This window comes from Watersipora subatra, chromosome 2 (assembly GCF_963576615.1).
Source record: "Watersipora subatra chromosome 2, tzWatSuba1.1, whole genome shotgun sequence".
NCBI classification, from domain to species: domain Eukaryota; kingdom Metazoa; phylum Bryozoa; class Gymnolaemata; order Cheilostomatida; family Watersiporidae; genus Watersipora; species Watersipora subatra.
Genome location: NC_088709.1, coordinates 15,113,987 through 15,134,204, shown reverse-complemented (window position 1 = coordinate 15,134,204; position 20,218 = coordinate 15,113,987). Strand labels below are relative to the sequence as shown.

Below are 20,218 nucleotides of genomic sequence, written 5' to 3'. Positions count from 1 at the left end.
ACAGACATAAGATCTACAGACATAAGATCAACAGACCTAAGATCAACAGACCTAAGATCTACAGACCTAAGATCTACAGACCTAAGATCTACAGACCTAAGATCTACAGACATAAGATCAACAGACCTAAGATCAACAGAATGCAATGGTTAGGCAGAAAAATAACAATAATAACAATATCTCACCAGATTCAGCTTCTTCCTTATCTTCTTTTTTAGAGTCATCCACCTTTTCTCCCTCCAACTTGGTATTTTCTGGCGGTACCTGTACTTCATCTGGCTTTTCCGCATTCTCTCCTTCAGCCGTCACATTATTTTTTTCTTCTAATGTTGTTTCACCGACATTTTTGTCAAGAAATACACCAACAGGTGCCCATTCCAGGTACAAAGGAGATTCGTAAAACTGTTGGATAAACGAGCATGTTTAAATGTTTTATTTTAAAAATGAACAATAAATAACATATAACTATCCCTTCAACATTGAACATGAGGGAGAAACTTCTTGCTTTCTGCCTTATCAATTTACTACACATAAATTGCACTTTTTCACAATATGAGTATGTCTGTTAGTCTGGGTAAAGGTTATGTTTTTCCACATTTTTTGCCCGATTTCATTCCAACATCACAAGCATGTGCTCCGTGCTTTCCACCAGGTGACTAGAAATATTTGGTTTCAAAACTCTGTCTGATTCCTGAGAACCAGCCCCTTAAACATCCACCTCAGGCTATCTGAGTGAAAATGAAAAACTTTGGACAGAGCTGGGCTTAAGGCTAGCATCAGATAATTGAAAATCTTTCTTATCTATGCAAAAAGGTTTTACACAAAAACAAAAAGTTAACGGCAACAACTGCAAATGCTTACTGATAGCGCATGCAATAACAATTTACACGCCTTTCGTAGACTAGCTGACTCCTTAACTCACCCTCTTGTATGCAAGCTTGCCAAAGGCAGCCTTAGCTTCCTGCTGCTCCTGGAACTCCACCAAAGCAGTTATACCGGAGGGAGGCAGCACCACCTTCCCTAATATTCCGAAAGGAGAGAACAACTCCATGAGATCTTCCACAGCAGCTTTCTTGGGCAAGTTCTTTACTAAAATGACAGTCTTACTTCTGGGTCCAGACGCCTAAAAGTAGAGCAAACGGCGCTAGAGATATATTGCATGAGAATATAACACATTGGGAACTACACACATATATTTTTCCACAGTTCAGACAATCATTATTTGTTCAGACTAACACAGACTGGGTCAAGTCCAGACATTGAAAATTTAAGACATTAAAAATTGAGTTCTGTTCTGTACATTGTCTTGCACACATGCTGCTATGCCACAATATAGTACAATATGCACACGTGAGATGAGTAAAATATGGTTATGAATAAATAGAGGTACAGACAACTTCCATTTATTTAGACTAATATAGACCATAGACCTATTAACTATACTATTAAGTATAGTTAATAGGTCTATGAATATAGACTGAGTCATGTCCGAACATTGAAAAGTCTGGACATTGAAAATTGAGTACATTAAACAGCCTCTATTGTCTCACACACCTACTCCTCAACTACAATATTGTATAACATGCACATTTAAGAGTAAAACATGATCATACCTACGACAGGGTACAGTGAATTAATAACAGTAATAATAACAAATGAAAATTCCAGTATAACACTCTGATGGGGAACTCATGTGCTGGTGTTACCTGCACCGTCTGTCACGATAGCCAGCTATCGGTCAAAGTTGCCAGTCTTCAGACAAATAGAGCCACAGCGGACAAACATCAGCACCACGGACAATTAAAAGTTCGGGGAAGTGAAGTACAAAGAAGCGGCAGTTGAATGTACTATAATGCCTAAAGACTTAACTCTATAAATGCTTTATATGGTGGTAACTGGAAATGAGTCTTGAGGTGCTCACACGCATTTGCTAATATCGAATGGTGCCTTCAGGGTTGTAATCGACTAATTTCATCCTTAAGCAACAAATTACTGAAGTTACATTTGTTCAAAATCGGACTGTTAAAATTTTTTTCTTTAATGACAGTGACATGGCGAGATTACTAACCATGTAAACTTGTTAAATTCTACAATTATCTGTTTGCGTAGGTAAATTTCTACTCAAGCGTGAGGAAAAGCAGGGCAACTGTAATCAGCCAGCCCCCACTGCTAACAATTTTGCATTGAAATCAAAATTTACTCCATGAGCATGACGCATTTATGAGACATGGTAAGTATGATGTACTTGCATCACAGGCTGACTACCTTTACTGAATATGATTGGTAAATTGCGTTCATAGCGAGCTGAGTCTTGTAATTATCTTCTGATAAAGAAATAACCTCAAGTCTTTTCGCTCCTCAATAAATACTTGATATGTTATAATTCACTCTTGTTCATTCAAGACATATTCTCAACAATGAGGTAAAACATGGAAACGTTATTTACAGATACAACAACTAAACAATGATAGTTTGACCGTCTCAATGTACTTGTGCACCAATAAACTAAACTTTGCACTTAGTGTAATTCCTCACTTTGGCGGTTAATTGGTACCACCCCCGCGATAAGTAAAAAACGGTGAAACAAAACTAATTAATCTAATAAAGTCACATATTGATTAATCGCATTTTCATCCTTTTCTCAGGTTCATTAGACAATTTTGAGGGTCGAAGGTGTTTAAAAGTCATGATGAAGGATGTCATAAGCACTGCACTTTTACACTTTACAAAACGTAACAGGAAAACAGCGAACCGCAGCAGCTGCTAACAACAGCTGTTAACACAATGATGCTCACAGAGAGATCTCACTTGGCCAGAACATAAAAGAAATTGATGTATTTTAGCTTTTATAAATATTTTTAATGTTCAAAGAACTATTTTTACCGCGCAAAGTACTGAAGCCGCAAAAGTGAAGTAGGGATCACTGTATAAACACACAACTGTCATGATCTGTTCTATGAGCCAACTATAGGTGTGCAGACAACTTCCAATCATAAACTTGCCATTAACTATTTCGCTATCAAATGAATTTTTGTACTGGTACATTATTAAATACTGAATAAAACCTGACAACGCTGATTTGTACAAGGATTTGACAACTCTGATTTGACTGGAGTATATATAAATTGTTACAGCTGTTGAACCACACAAGCTATCAAAAATATTTTAATACCAAATTAATCAGCACAAGACTTTACAACAGCCGATGTCAGAAAAAAGGCTACAAATGTGTTGCAGAATGAGCTTAGACACTTTTTTGGTCCTCTTTACTACTATCGTGAGCATGTTTCGAGTTGGACAAGTTATCAATATTATTATAGTTTATGCCATTGTTATCACCGCTAAAAATAGAATAATCACTCTCAGTAATACTATTGGTCAGTAGATAATCATCACAAGTCCATCGATATACAAATAATGAAATCTCCATAGCTGTAATGAATCTGACACAACTGGTCATTGAGAAGAGAAAATAACGATAAAAGAAAGTTTTTGCAAAGCAAAACAAAGCTCAGCGTGGGCTGCAAACGTACTTTTTCTTGGTTCAACACAGGCAAATAATTGCTTCATTTTGTTAAAGTACAGACACGGTAGGCTAATCAACTACGTAGTTACTAATCAGAAACGTTTTGTACTAAACCGACTAAAACCTGCCAATTGATTTTTGGCCACGTGCCAACGATGAGCCGTACTACCCAACTCGTGGCTCGTAAAGAGCCAAAGCATCCTTGAACAAACCTGGCTGAATGAATCAAGAGAAACACCATTATCCAACAGGAAATCACGCGTCTCATTAACTATCTCTGTTTCACCAAGTGCGAGGCGAACTCCAAGACTCTCCTTAGACTCTGGGTCAAGAAGATCACTCTTTTTTATGCCGTACTTTCTGGCCATAGCATTCGCGACAGCGTCAGCACCGAGGAAGAGAGAGTTCCAATTATGGGAGCTAAACACAAAGAGAATAGGGATAGTATGTTGGAATTCTAGAAAATTTTGATATGGAACTTAAATAAGCAAACCGCAGATATATATATATATATATATATATATATATATATATATGGGCAACTTTATTCACCAAATCTTCAACCAAAGTTTAATGCCTCTAGGTCCAAGCCGCTTCAACAAAAAATCTGTCTGTCACATTCAACAGAACATTACAATCATACACACGTAGATGACCAGATCGTGCTCTACATGTATATCAATAAAATCTTCAGGTTATCAACTTTCTGACAAGTAAAACATGTCGTTGTTTTTTTGTTGTAAGAAACTTATAATAATACTGGGACACTAAAGTTTCCAATACACTAAAGCAAACAATCATCTAGCAAGAAGTTCCTTATGGTAAAGCATGCATTATAGTCATCTTATGTTATAGAGAGACTAAAAATGAATAAATTGAGTGAGAACACAACTAATAATCGATAATTCATGATTGTCCTTGGGCTGCGATACTGTTCAGGTACAAATGGTCTCAAGAGTAGACTACTCCTAATTGAAATATAGCTGTCTGATAATTATTTTACCAAATGCATAGAATGCTGCTGTTGTATTTTTTTCTTCCAATCATCCATTGATAAATCCCTGCTATATAATACTAGTGTAATAATGTTTAAAACATGCTGAAGTTTATTTAGCTTTTGATATCCAGGCTGTATAAACTGAAAACACAAACTTTTGACAGATAAACTACTAGAATGAGCACCCAATAAGTGGCTCCTCCTGAGAAAATAATCTAGGAAGATAGAGATCAGTGTCTACATATGGCATGAAAATGAGCTCACTCTAAACCATACGACCTTGACATACATATGACCTGGTGTGCAATCAAATCACTGGAATCTTTTATGGCAAATACAACTTTGGGATATCTAAAGCTGGACAAAAAGTACCAACATTCATGAACAGAAAATGTATCAGTCATGGTGAATAAACCTCCTGCAGGATAAAACAATAACAGTGAAGATGATCTGAGATGCCATAATGGGTAGATCTGAAGCACTATCTAGGCACTATCATCGGTGAAACAGTCTGCGGAAAGACTATGAGGTTGTTCAAAAATCCAGATTCACTTCTTTAGCAGAGCTTTTCCTGTAGTAGTGGAGCATGATTACAGGGATAAGCGACAACAAAGATTTACAGACGACCAGAAGGAGAGGCACTTGAGCTTCAGGCACTGGCGAGACTACTTGTGAAGTCATCTGGATGATATTCTCACCTAGAGCAGCACCTTCACAACCCGTATCAGAAAAGGGCTTTGTCAACAAATACTAAAAGGTATCTTCACAACTCGCACGAAAAACAGAATTTTGCGTAAAGACACCTTCACAAACATATATAACATGTACCAAAAAAGTACCACTTTCCCAACACGTCTCAATGAGGTCCATAACCAACACGTACCAAAGAGGTCCATAGCCTATAACTTCTACCAAAGAGGTACATAGCCAACACATACCAAAGAGGTCCATAACCCATAACCTCTACCAAAGAGGTACATAGCCAACACGTACCAAAGAGGTACATAGCCAACACGTACCAAAGAGGTACATAGCCAACACGTACCAAAGAGGTACATAGCCAACACGTACCAAAGAGGTCCATAGCCTATAACTTCTGCCAAAGAGGTACATAGCCAACACGTACCAAAATGGTACATAGCCAGCACGTACCAAAGAGGTACATAGAAGAGATACACACCTCTGAGCCGCATCCTTCTTAGCTTTCTCTTTCTTTTCCTTAATACTCATTCCAGATTTATCATACTGATGGGCATCATCCCTAGAAAACCTTCCTGGTAGTATATGGAGCATCCTACCCTACATTAGAGAACTGGTCTATAAAGTACCTGCTCAGTATGCCACAGCATGGATGAGATATTTCAGTACCTCAAAGAGCATCAAAATGATGATGAACAACAACAACATTACTTAAATAGTTATGAACACATGAAAGATTGTCTATGCGTATAAAACTACTTTTTAGCCAAAACTGACACAATGTGAATTAGTATGCTGCCTAGTAAATTACTCCCTCCAACCCTAGAGAACAAACTGACCTTAAAAGTAGTTCCATCTAGCTGATTAAAAGCAAGCACGGCGTGCTCTGGGAACATGTACGTAATATGAGCAAACCCCTTTATTTTCTTTGTAGTCGAGTCTATGGGTAGCTCGACTTCAGCAAGGCTTCCTAGACACACCAACAAATTAGCTTCATTGAAGTTAACTCTATTGTCACCAAAGACACCGAGTTGTTGGATAAATGAAATCGCAGTGCATAGTACCAGCATTAGTGTTACAAAGGGTAGATGCAATATCTAGCAAACACGGAGCCTAACAAGCGTATGTCCTACACGCCTCTACAAAGTGAGGCATCAAACATACACATTGACCTTTATCCTAACAGAGTTGAATAATTCACCAGATTGGAGGAATAGCGTTGACCCTGTAGTTGAATAGAAAACGGTCCCCACAATATTAGCTAGATATCTTCATGAACTAGGGTTAGAGTCGACTTCTAATTTTTTAGCATGAAAGGACAACTCTTGCCTTGCAAGAATTCAAACACAGCCTACAACACGTTCTTAAAAATGAACTTATACAGAATTTTAGTAGATTTTATCAGAAAGTATCTGTGTTTTACTTTCATTTGCGATTGTTTTTGATGTTTGAGGTGATCTGACTGCCAGGATCTTTCAAAATTAAAATTGGCAAAACTTGACCGTAATTCAAGCACTCAGATCAAGCAAAAGTGCGATTACGACGTCTATAGGTGCAAAGAGACTGACAGAATAAAACAAGATGATACAACTTGAACGCAATAGCCCATATCAATAATGATAGAGACAGGCAGCCGTGCAACTAGTCACATCATTTTGGCACATATTTTTTTCTAAGCGTTTTAATGGCAATAATGTTTTGTTGATTTTAATCTTGAAACTTTCTGGCAGTCAGATCACCTCAAACACAAAAATATCTGATACAAAAATACGGATACTTTCTATTAAAATTTTGACTAAGTCCATCTTTAAGGTTGGCTCAGGAGGAATATTTGAAAACAGAACAGTAAGCGCTTCTACAGCGTAAATAATCCGTTCTGGGAACGTTTACATTATAAGGATGTTACGTTATAAAAACAGTGAATACGTGTATACTGCCTAATCCGTTCCAAGATCTTTCCAAACTCATCCCTTTGGCTATACAAAAGGAAAAAACTGGACTTGACTTTTTAATTTGTGGGCAGTACTGTAACTGCAGCATTATTAGTTTGCATCAACGACTTTTTACCTTTTCCTCTTTTTCTCTTGCAAGTGCGGCGAGATAAATTAATATTCAAAAATTCAAAATGAATTTAAGAACTCACCCGACTTGAAACTTTATGTTATATGGAACTTTTCATGTAGCGAGAAACATCTGGAATTTACGTTGTAGAAGCGTCTACTGTACAGACAAAAATGAATGCAAATAAAAGAAAATATTTTCTTTTCATTACCAAAAGGAGAGAATAGTTCTTCGAGGTCCTCTTCAGTGCACGAATAAACCAGGTTCCTCACAAACAGGCGTCCGGAGTCAGCGATGGGCTCTAGCTCCATTTTAGCACTCTATAATCAACATGTGTTCAACCATCCATCAAATATGTGCAACAGTTGTATAAGAGCCTATCATTTCATGCTGCAGATAAAAACAAAACAAGAGGATGCAGGCGCGAGCTATGATACAATGGAGTGAGCAGTGCCAACAATATGTATCTCTAAACTGACTTAAATGGATCAGGTAAACTAAAACATTTGGCGAGTCTATGAACAAGAGTTGTCATATATTAGTAGGATTCCAGGATGAGGATGCTGGCTCGTGAAAAGTGAAAATCGTGAAACAAAAATTAATAAACTCATAAAGTCACACTTTGATTAGTCGTAAGCATTTTACTCTTTTTCTTAAAGGTTGACTTGCAACAAAATTCACATTACAGTTATTTGGTATCAAAAGGTTCACCATGTCTTACTCTGCTGTGTTTGTAGGTTCAAAATATGTGGAAATGTGATTAAAAGCTCTTAAAAGCTCAAAAACGAACAGTTAAAAAAATGGCTGTATGTTGAAATCCTTTATTTTGATGACGTATTCAGCTCGACGTGGTTTTGTTTTGACCCGTGATGCTATAACATGAATTGAAAGGCCAATAACAGGCCCAATAAAAAACATCTCGTAGCACTAGTTTATGACAAAAGCTTCGGGTTCTACCGGAAAGCACGTATTAAAAAGATGCTTGCTACTTTACAGTTTCGTTTCAGCTTGTTCTAATCATCTAGTCATAATCTGATCATGTGACCCATATCTTACAACCATACACAATGGTGCTTGTGAAGGGATCTTACTTGGTCAGAGTATGGGAGAGATTTATATATTTTATGTATTATAGCTATATATTTTTTCATGTATTTTAGTTTTTTATTTATTTGCAAAAAGTTTAAACTGTTATTGAACATTTTGTACCTCACTAAGTACTGAAGCCGTGAAAACTGAACCGCAAAGAAGCGAGGGTGTACTGTACGAACTAGAAGAGGGTTTACTGTAGGCGCTAGAAGAGGGTTTACAGTAGGCGCTAGAAGAGGGTTTACTGTATGCACTAGAAGAGGGTTCACTGTACGCGCTAGAAGAGGGTTTACTGTACGCGCTAGAAGAGTGTTTACTGTACGCGCTAGAAGAGGGTTTACTGTAGGCACTAGAAGAGGGCTTACTGTACACACTAGAAGAGGGTTTACTGTAGGCACTAGAAGAGGGTTTACTGTACGCGCTAGAAGAGGGTTTACTGTACACACTAGAAGAGGGTTTACTGTACGCACTAGAAGCCTGGGTTCAACCTTCGACCGGCACTAACAAAAGGAGGATGAAAATATACAAACAGCTTAAAATTCGAAAATAAATGTTCAGAGATTAGCACATGCTGCAAGTATAAAAATCCTCAGGTTAAGCTAACCTTTACTTGAGCCTTCTCAAACCCTGAGAACTGATATTAAGCAATGAAAATGTAGAAAAACTGAAGAAATGCAAGTTCACCTTGATCTCCCAGAGTGCTTTCTGGTCCCATTCCTTAGCTGGAGCATCTTTGGTTGAGAGGTTATCTTTGTCCTGAGCTTTGCTAACAAAAACCTTCTTATTGGCCATTTTGTTTCTGTTTCGTCTCAGCGCAGCGTTTACATCGGTCTGGTTGCGAAAATGCACATAGGCAACACCTTCAAAAAAATCAAAACCCTTAGCAGAGCTTCAACACAGACGAACCAGTAGAGGAAATCTTGCGCATTCCCTACCACCTGAGCAAAGTGCCAGGCAGTTGAAACGTAAGACAAGACAAAGTGTAACTGTCTGTGCTAGAATAGACTATGACAACTTGAAACAGGTGATCATTTCCAAACTTTTGTAAACATGTATAGACTAACCAATAGTTGAGTTCTTTTCAGCTCTTGGGATATCCACTGATCGAACTGTGATTCCTTGAAAAAAGCTTTGTATCATCATCTAAAACAGGAAAAATAAACATTCATTAACACTGGTTGGTATGTACATGTAAGTGTAACTTTTTATTTGGTAATTTAGTAATCATTAACAACATTATGTTTTTCGTTACGTACTAAAAGAGAAAAAAATGAGAAGACAGAAATCTGAAATTACTAGCACGCTTGCCAGTCTTGTGCACTGATAAACAAAGTTCACCCTCAGGATACGATTACCCTGATATACGATTTTTTCACCTTAGTGGAACATAATGATTTTTTCACCTCACCATACAAATCTTATTTCACCATACGAATTTAACAAAATGTTCACCCGAGTTCAAATTTGCCAGTCGGTGTGCTTATTACGTTCGTGAAAATAACCAAGATGCTGTTCGCCGAAAACATTTTCATAACGCCTGAAAGACACATGATATGAAAGAATAAAACAGTAAAACTACAGTATAGAGGAAACATTGTGAGCAGATGAGACATGGCTGGATATAGGAGACAGCTGTAGGTAGGTGAATCATGCTGCCAAATGGAAATAGCTTCAGTATGGATAATGAAACTTCAACCTACAAATGACAACTTACAATCATTGGTTCAACGTATCTCACAAGTATGTGAATTGGTAATAGTCTCACCTTGTTGACAGTGAACGGAAGGTTCCGCAACTTGACTATAAAGGTTTGTTTGTTTTTTTTCTTTTTCTTTTTAGACTTGGTTGGCTCTTGCACAGCTTCTGTGGTGATGCCACGTGCCTTACCTAATGGGACATCCTCATCATCACTAAGGTGGCTGCCATGGCCAGCCTTTTTACGGAGGTACTACAGTGAAAATAAAAGAATAACAAACTAAATAAAAAGTTTCTTGAAAACAAAAGAGCAGAATTTACAATTGCTACTTTGACTTTAGAATAAAAGCGCGTCAAAAATGCTTGAATTTATTTGAGGTTATAGGGACTTGTGTTTAATCTCATTCTATAAGTACCACGTCCTGTGAGAACGTAGGTGATCATTGTTCTTCCCCACTTCCTATAACCATGACTGTTCTTGGCAGGTTTCAACTGTGGTTTGCCTTCACCTTCTGTTAGGTGTTTTATTGAGACACCATCTCTAGCTATCTGGCCATTGGCTCGCAGCGGAGCAATTCTGCCCTTTGTTAGGTTTTGTTTTTAGTCCTGCAGAGTTGCTAGCCTCCCTCCTCATCCGAGCTGGAGCACAGATGTAGAGCCGGTTTAGTCGCTGACTAAAACTGGCTGTGTTTAATCACTCCTGCTAATTAACGTTGGTGCAATTGCGAAAGCTAGAGCTGGTATTACTTGTTATAAAGGGCATTGTATTATTTTTGATTCTCATTATAAAGCACTTGAATGTTTGCACAGAGAGCAAAGAGAATGGGAGTAGCAGCTGAGCAGCATTAAGAACATATACTAAGTTTCAATATAGCGATAGCGAAGTGAGACACCCTCATATGGTGCTGCAACGTTGCTATGGAAACAGTCGTGTCCCTCTCACCCTGTCGTGATTCAGTGTTGCTGTTTGGAAGCAAAACACTTGTGTGATGCGTCATCTTTGTGTCATGAAAACGACCTTAGTAACCAACGGCATCGTTCTTGGGGGTTCGCATAGGTTAAAGATACAACTTTGACATAAGGCATCGCACAACCATCGCTCTTCTAAAGCCACTTATAGAAACATGATCTGCTTAATGGCCTTGGGTAGTGCTTCCGGCGCCCATGCACCCAAGGTGTTGCTACACTATATCTGCTCTGTATATATACTTAGCAATACAGTCATACTTCAACTTACGAGCTTAATGCGTTCCGAGACTGAGCTCGTATGTCAATTTACTCGCATGTTGGTGCAATTTATTTATATATAGAACAATTAAATATATATTTATTGGTTTTCATACTCTGTAAATGCAAATAAAACACTCAAAACAAGATATTGTAACAGAAAGAACATGTTGATTATTGTCCTAACTTACCACTTGCTTTCAAAAAGCAACAAATAAAAAATAATGCAAGGAAATGTGTTAAATTAAAATGTAAAATTAAATACATACAATAGCAGCTAACGCTAGCATTTGCCAGAGAGGGAGATATAAGTTATCCTTCATTACAACAGTTGACTTTGATAAATTTGGATTTTATCAAAGTCTTAAAAGACAAACTTAGAAGCAAATCTAAAAGCAAACTTTCATTTTTAACTTGACGTGATTAAAATTTCTTCGGCGTTCATAGTTTGAAGTTTCTCGTTAGTTAGCTAATTATTCCTTTGTTTCGCTTTCACGACTAGCCGGCTGTTTTAAGATGAACCTATCTAAGGACGTTTGCCTTTGTCGCCCTTTCAACATTTCGCGATTAGGACGAACACAGGTGTCGTCACAAAGGTTTAATGCACGACCACTAGCCAACTTGTCCGAATGTGTATTTTTATAGTTTTGATAGATATCAACGGCCTTTTCAAATAGCGTCGTTTCAGTTACGCTGTCACCGGCCAATTGTTTATCTTATATCCAATGCCTGAGCGGTCTCTCCATCAGCGGTGGTGAAGATCGCCGTACCGTTTAGAAACTACGGTTAGTACTTTTGCGAGCTAAATGCCCTGAATATAATCCTTCTGTTTGATAATTGTGGATGTATTTCTGTCATATTGTTGAGTCATATATTCTCAATCATGCATACACATTTCGCATATTTTCAATAATTTTCCGTTTAATATCAATTGTTATCATTTGCTTTTTCTTTGCATTATTTTTCATTTTACTGGCAAACTTTCGGTCTACGCACAGCACTTTTAATTCACATAATTCTGCACTGAAAAGCGTGCACAAAAACACAGTACAAAAGTATAACCTGTGCAGTTAAAAATACAGATTGATGCTGTTGTCATAAAACACCTCCGGCATACTTGGCAACTGACTCACGTGCTCGTATCTCAAATATGGCTCGTATGTTAGTGCTAAAACTTGCTTAAAAGCTGGCTCGTATCTCAAGTTTCTCGTACGTTGGAGCACTCGTAAGTTGAAGTATTACTGTACTCAGATAAAGAAGGTTACCTCTGATCAATGATTAATCAGTGAACTTATTAAACGTACATCAAGATCAGAGAGTGTCTTGTCTCTGGCTAGATGATCACCACCACCTTTCTCCGGTTCTGCCTTTTCAGATCCATCTACAGAAACTTAAAAACATTTTTAAAGGGTCACTCCCGTCAATCTTTAAAAGCCATTTTTAAAATATACAGATATTTTCCATCATATGAGATTTGTTTGTTGTTGGAGATGATCTTACTGTCAGGATGTTTCAAGATCAAAATCGAAAAACTTGATAATGGTAAAACGTTTGGAAGAAAACGACTTGCCAAGACGTATCCAAAAATGATGTCAGTATTCCTGCATATTGTTTATAAGTTATAATATACGATCTCATCCGCACTGAATATTTACACTTTCATGCGGTATTTACAGGAAAACAATGGGACAATTTCTAAGCAAGCTATTTTAAGATCATTTGAAACATGTATAGCTATATATTTGAGGTTATATTCGAGGTTTTATTCCAACAATCATGAGCAAATACAAAATAAAATATATGGAAATAGGGATGCGTAAAACTGCAACTTGAACGCAATGAGGACAAACTGTAAGTTTGACTACCGACATCATTTCTGGAGAAATCTTTTTTTTACCGTTTTAATTGTGATCAAGTTTTGCCGATTTTAATCTTAAACATCCTGGCAGTCAGATCGATTAAAGCAACAACTCAAACGATAAAAATATATACACGCTCTGATAAAATTTTTTAAAATTTGACATGAGTAACTCTTTAAACCAAGTTTTGCTGCATAAAATGGGTAGATCATACTAAGAAAACTTTCTTTATATAAAAAAGTCTGAATTATTTTTTAGAAACTAATATTTCACCCGCTTTCACAGCCAATTCATCATCAGAGCTATCGCTGTCTCCTTCGAATGCATATCCTTTAGTTTTTTGCGACGTAGTAGCCCGAGCATGCTCGCTGGCCTTTGTCAGCTTATTGTTCACAGCTTCATCATCGTTTTTCCAGCTAGTTTTGGAATTACCAGCTTTATGTATATTGAGAAATTCTTGGAAGCCCTCGTCTTCATCTAACTGAAATACGCATACAGCTACAAATAAATAACCGCCATGATAATATTACTGATAACGGCAACAAAAGGACCATCTCTTTGATAGATCATACATTTCCGAGAATTTTATCAGCAGCAAAGTTGGAATTTGATGGCTTTTGAACTTTCTGCACTTGTGTAGAATTCTTCAATTTTTTCTCTTGGTTGGTGAAATTTGAATGGGACAAATCCTTGCAAACTTCCACCTACAATCAGAACAAAGCAAATTTTTGAAACTGCCAGTCAAACAATACGAATGTTAGAAACAAAAATGAGGTAAATTATTCAGTAAAAAAAGAATTCAGTCAATTCATACCTGAATTTTTGATGTATTAATGTAGGTGTGGTTCAGGGAATCAGATGCATTCTGAGCTTCCGTCTCGGATGAAAATCCAATATACGCGAATTGTCTAAAAACCCCATCTTTGTTATACTTCAAAGAGCAATCCGTCACAGTTCCATAACTTTCAAATACTTTTCTAACAGAAGACTGTGTACTCTACAATAAAACCTCCATCTACATAACAAAGGATGTACAGTATTGCAATGGCAGAGGTTCTCTCAAGCTTGTCACATACTGCAATAAGCCGCTTTGACAGATATAGTGTATATATATATAGTGTATATATATATATACACTATATATATATAGTGTATATATATATAGTGTATATATATATAGTGTATATATATATATAGTGTGAACTGATTGATTAATGAATACAAAGTTTTATTTCAAGACAACAAATGCTCTTAGAAGTTTACTGAAACAAATTAGGACCCACTGTATTGTCTTTAAATTGGAGGCACCTTTCTGTAACACCATTCCATATATATTTGTACCCTGGCAGCCTAGCGTACCATAAGAGATCATCAGGAGAAATAATATAAATTGCCCTTGAACTTTTAGTTCATCTATATTAGCTGGTTCTACATTCATTATCCACAGGTAACAGCTAACTATAATTGTAACTATAACCCCTCATAATTGTTTTACTTTGTTTTAAAATAAATTGTTTTACCATGTCAACGTACCCGCGTTTTATTAAAAACCTTTTTTGTATCCAAAGAGGTTGTTCATTCAATAGAAACTGGTCCAGGGCACCGTGAGATACCATCAGGTGTAATAACTATATGAACAATTATTCTGAAGACCTAGGTGGTGGTCGATTGGCTCAGTGGTTGGTTTACCACTCTGAAAGTCGAGAGTTCAAATTCTGCACGATGCAATCCTTTTTCCCAACTTTGAACCGTAGCTTGCGACAGATGCGACTCTTATTTATTATAGCAAAGAGTTTGTTATTAAAGGAGTAAAAAATTTTAAAACTTACAAATGAAAATGCTTTTATTTGCTGATTTAGGCCAAAATCAAATTTTCTAACCTTGATCTGACTTTTGCTGTCTGGCCATTTTTACATCATGCAGAGAATTATTAAACAGATTAGGTTGTCATCCAATTTTCAGTGCAACTAAAGTTGAAGTCTTCATGATATTTTACCTGTTAGTTCAATAATTGAATAGCAAAATTGATTAGCAATAAATGTTGCTGATTTTTAAATATTGTAATACTAGTACAACAAGGCTTGTCATGATGAACATCGGAAAAGTCTTTAGAGTGTTATTGAACTATGTTAAGTTAACACCTTATTCTGCTCCTGTATGTTATGATTCATAATCACCAATTTTCAGACCATTTGAAATCTTGCAAGTTTTTCAACTTGATAAGATGTAAATTCATGTCTTATTGCCATACTCAAAAATACCTGCAGCATCAACAAGCTATTTAATATTAAAGTGTACCCCCCTCCTCATGTCATTGTTTAGAGAAGGTGACTAATGAATTGGCAGTATGTCAACTTTACGTATACAACAAATCTATAAAATTGATAGATGGATTTACTTACTATTCTACGGAATAAAACAAAATAATTGTAGAAGAGAATGCAGAACCACTTCTATTTTCTTATATATTTTCTCCTATATTCTACTTATATTGACATTGTAACGAATATACGGAATTTTAAACAGCAAGAAGGGATTTAATGGAATGAGTAAGTACATGTAAGATTGTTGAGGAGTTGGTAAGGTTATTGATAATTGGTAATTGATTATCAATAATTATTGGTAATTAAACAATTACCAATAATCAGTAATTATTGGTAATTGATTAAGGAGTTGGTAACTACATAAACCAAGCCTCACGCTTGTTCGACTATGTTTAAGTAATTAGCAACTTGTAAATAATGAAACTATTTACAAGTAATAAAAAAATTAGCATTTTATAAATAATGAAATACAAAAGCATGCATACACTATCCAATAACTTGCTGAGACCAAGAGTGTTTCCATGTTGGTAGCAAAACATGCGCATACAAAATATACAGTTAAACAACTATTGCTTCAACTGGCCCAAAATTTGGTGATTAGTTGTAAAAACCACTGCACAACATAGTGTTAGCATATTGTTTCACACCACCCAAATTTCATAACACCTTTAACAGTGCTTAGCTAAAATGTTAGGTTTCATAAAAAAACACCTACAATTGGATAGGTCAAGTCTTTGACTATTATCTATCGAGTTATCTTAGACACCGTTACACATTAAACTACTATATATAAATAGCGTTTAAATAAATATTATTTATATATATAAATAATATATATTATTCATATAAATAATATATATTATTAGGCTAAATATATGTCATAGACTATATGTAATAGGGTGTATATAGGCTAGATATATGTAATATAATGGATACATATAATATCTATTACCGATATCATATATATCTACCGATATATATATCTATATATCTCGTACATATCTAAATAGACAGTTTTTAAAAACCGTCTATATATTTATGAATATATATATAATATATATTATTTGGGTCTATCCATAAATAAATGGATTTTTTGGCAAAATCTCAAAACAGTAATTTCATTAAAATAATACTTCACATATGAAGTATACATACTAAACCCTAAGATGGAAAATAATTGTGGGGATAGTGCTCCTCTATCGTGTTTTAATAGTTTGCTAAAGTTAGTGTATATGCACAAAATACTTTATGGCCATAATGGCAAGATAGAGATGCTTATACATGGTATACATATTACTCTGAACACAAATATCTAATTGTAATGGATTTCACAATGGCTTTGCTGCCCGTTAATGCATAAATTGGCATTGCGTGCACTGATCTATTGGTGTGGGGCTCTTTTATAAGTTGGCATGTTTTGAGTAACAATGGTGACAGGAAACATCCATAAGTTTCTACTACACTTACATTATTAGTTCAATATTAGTAGTAATTGATTTTCAACGCTAACTTTATACGCTGTACCTTTAACTAATTTCAGTTTTGCTCCAAATTGCACATATTTCCTAAATTTGCGTTACCGCTGTTACACTGTCACCATTGTTACACCCCTCAACTCATCTAACTATAGGATTAATTTGAGTGAATTTCACGTTTAACAGTAATTTGTGGTGTTGTTGATGTTCTCATGTATGAGTTACTCTTTAAATTGTAAATTTAAGCCATTGTGGGAACTTCGCAAGCTTCTTCTAGCAAGTTAGCAAACGGTTCCTACCTTACAAATGTATGACTAAGACTTGAAACTCGGATACTGAGAATGGTTCAAAATTTAATCAAATCTACTCATGGGAGTAACTTGTAACAAGTGCTTGAAACAGAATATTGTTAGGTGGAAAGTCTGCTGGTCATTTCTGCTTTCAACATGGGTAAGACAACATCTGCAGAGCAGATGCGTAAATATCGTAAAAAATACGTCAATATTCAAAACAATAGACACAATATTTGACTGCCCTAGTCAAAATCAAAAGAGTAGAACAAAATAAAGAGCTGAACTTACAGAAGATCAATTGGAAGAAACTCGAGAAAAAGCAAGAATTAGAGTTAAGCAATACAGAGATCAGGAAAAAACTTTTGAAAGTAAAATTACCAGGTATGTACATTCATTTATTTTCTTCAAAAAACTTAATGCTTTACTACATCTGCGTACATTATGGATGTTTCAAGTTAATGTTTCAAGTATTTTGTAAAAAAAAGTTATTATTTAGTTTATATTCATTTTTTGTAGCCACCACTTCCCAATTTGGCAACCCACAATCTGAAGATAAAGCTGTAAAAAGATTAATCGAGCACTTCTAAACAGCCCAAGCAAATGTCGCCAGACCGTCCATAAACTAGTAATGACAGTTGGACTATCATTGTCAGAAGATGGCAATAGAGATGAGGAAAGATAAAATATAACAAAGAAATAGAAAAGTAACAGTATGCCATTGGAAAGTTTCAACTTTTATTACATAGATCCTGATGACCATGCAATCAATGACCCAGAAAGTGAGTGCAATTCCGAACCCATCAAACAACTAGCAAGCTCAATGAAAGAAGGTGATTTTGTGCTAACACTGCTGCCTGAAAAAAAACTTCTAGGCATTATGTAGGAATGGTAAACAGTGAAGATGCCCTCAAAGCGAAAGTGAAGTTTTTTTTTAAAGAGTGAAGCCAAAAAACACTTTTGTTGTTAATACAAAAAATATAGCATGGGTAGAATTTCATCACATAGCCAAGTCACTGTCTAGTCCTACTCTCTCTAAAAGAGGTCAGTAATGTTTTACAGAAGATTTAGAGCATGCAGCATGCTCTAAAACATTTTGTTAGTACATTCTCACAATTACATGATCAATATTCATTTTTTCATCTTACGTTATTTAAGCTTAATCATGTTTGTCATGTATTATAACTATTATATTATTATATTTTATACTTTGAAACCAATAAAAAACATTTCAAGTTAAGGCTTGTCTATATATATTGTAATCATTAGCTTTAATACCATTATTGATCTCATTACAGTGAGCTTAAATACTTATAAGTTTACAGAATATAAGAAGCGTAACAATGGTGACAATCAGATGTAACAGCGGTGACATGTTTACAAGCAAGTAGTTCACCACTACCATCTAATATCTAGATAATTTTTAGTGCATATGTCAGCAAGCTTCTTTAAAATAAGACAATTAAGTTTTTATAGTTGTGCTTGCCAACAAATCAAAGAGTTTTAAGGATAAGCAACTAGCTCTTCAAAATGCATATTTCTCTGATGTAATGCGAGTGACACACTAACTACAAAATTTCTCAGAAAAAATTAACTTTAGTGTGACATATTATACATCATTCGAAAGAGCTTGTTGAGCTCTAAGAGAATATCTGATTTAAAATCATCTTGAATGCAATACCAATCTTTTATAATTAAATTTATGCTCTAATTGTAACAATGGTGATTATGGATATACCCATTTATATAAATAATGTATATATATATGTCAATATAATTTTTATATATTTATAAACAAATATACATATAAATTAGCATGTCAGACGATAAAAATTAGACATACAAATTTTCCATTTTGAACTCGCCTAAAACTATTAGAGGCTAGCCCAATTATTTGCCATATACACCTACTTGAACTCTTGCATAGGAAGCAGCACAAATGTATAGTTGTTAGCATTGAGATGTACTATTGCATCATAGGCAAACATATTCAACTATGGCGTAAATATAAAAAAATTATTGCGTACTGCTTAGTTTCTGAAATTTGTGTGCTTTAAGGAGACTAATAACCTTTGGTAGGTGTTCAGTATTACACTAGTAGCTAATGGTGTTGACTTGAATTTGATAGTAGATAATGGGGCACAACAGAAATATCATTATCATGGGTCAACATCAGCAAGCTTAATTACGTGTGCATACTATGAACTTGTAAATAGCTTTACTGATATCGTTTCTGCAACACGATAAGCTTATTCAAGGCTTTAAGGAAAGGTTAATTGCTTAATTATGTACTATGTAAATCAAAATACTAGATAGGCCTGAGGAGGAAATTACTGCCGAACAGTTGACAAGCAGGGTATATGTCTTTGGTTCTTAAAACAAATGATTTTGAATCCTCATGCACATATTAGCTACTGTTTAAACTCACTTTTAATGGAGCTTCAGCCTAATAGTTAAATATTACAGGGGCATTATTATTAAATCGTACAGCGTTTAGTCTTCAGGTATAAATAAATCCGTGTTTAATAGCACCTTAATTTTTTCTAATTTACTTGCAATTTTGTAGAGCATCTGAGAGAACGATTATAATTCGTTAGATTCTTAAACTATAGGTCTTAAGCATTAAAAAGGTCTACAAATTGATGATCAGCGATTTAATCTAACAAAGTGGATACATGATGAGATTTACCAAAAGACCATAGTATAACTTTCCTTTAAAACTCATGGAGATATCGACAAGAAAAAAAGTGAACAGCGAACTTCTATTGCTCTTTTGTGAATTCATGCCAAGTAAATAAAATATAATTATAGCGTGTTACCTTTTTTGGAAGATTTTTAACAAACAGACGAGACATGTTTTGTTAAATTATACTACGGCATGCTGAATTAACCGACTTTTAAAATGTATAATGAAGAATCGTAAGTCTACAACTTAAGTACGATCGCTCAGCTAGAACTGGTCGGAGACTACTCAAA

General features: G+C 35.4%; 1 protein-coding gene across 2 annotated transcripts in view; it reads right to left on the bottom strand.

Annotated features, from left to right (window-relative positions):
• LOC137386815 (probable RNA-binding protein 19) overlaps positions 1–20,218 on the bottom strand; it is a 41,846-nt gene extending 21,628 nt beyond the window's left edge. Inside the window, exons 1-14 of one of the 2 annotated variants that reach the window (XM_068072968.1) lie at positions 20,062–20,218; positions 13,968–14,150; positions 13,726–13,857; positions 13,427–13,634; positions 12,599–12,675; positions 10,138–10,320; positions 9,437–9,515; positions 9,057–9,232; positions 7,495–7,603; positions 6,062–6,192; positions 5,704–5,822; positions 3,739–3,946; positions 923–1,123; positions 186–402 (exon numbers count right to left, since the gene is read on the bottom strand). In XM_068072968.1, coding sequence (XP_067929069.1) covers positions 186–402; positions 923–1,123; positions 3,739–3,946; positions 5,704–5,822; positions 6,062–6,192; positions 7,495–7,603; positions 9,057–9,232; positions 9,437–9,515; positions 10,138–10,320; positions 12,599–12,675; positions 13,427–13,634; positions 13,726–13,857; positions 13,968–14,150; positions 20,062–20,097 — 2,059 coding nt within the window. In that variant the 5' untranslated portion in view covers positions 20,098–20,218. The remainder of the gene's footprint in view (positions 1–185; positions 403–922; positions 1,124–3,738; positions 3,947–5,703; positions 5,823–6,061; positions 6,193–7,494; positions 7,604–9,056; positions 9,233–9,436; positions 9,516–10,137; positions 10,321–12,598; positions 12,676–13,426; positions 13,635–13,725; positions 13,858–13,967; positions 14,151–20,061) is intronic. The other variant, XM_068072969.1, reaches the window with a different exon arrangement.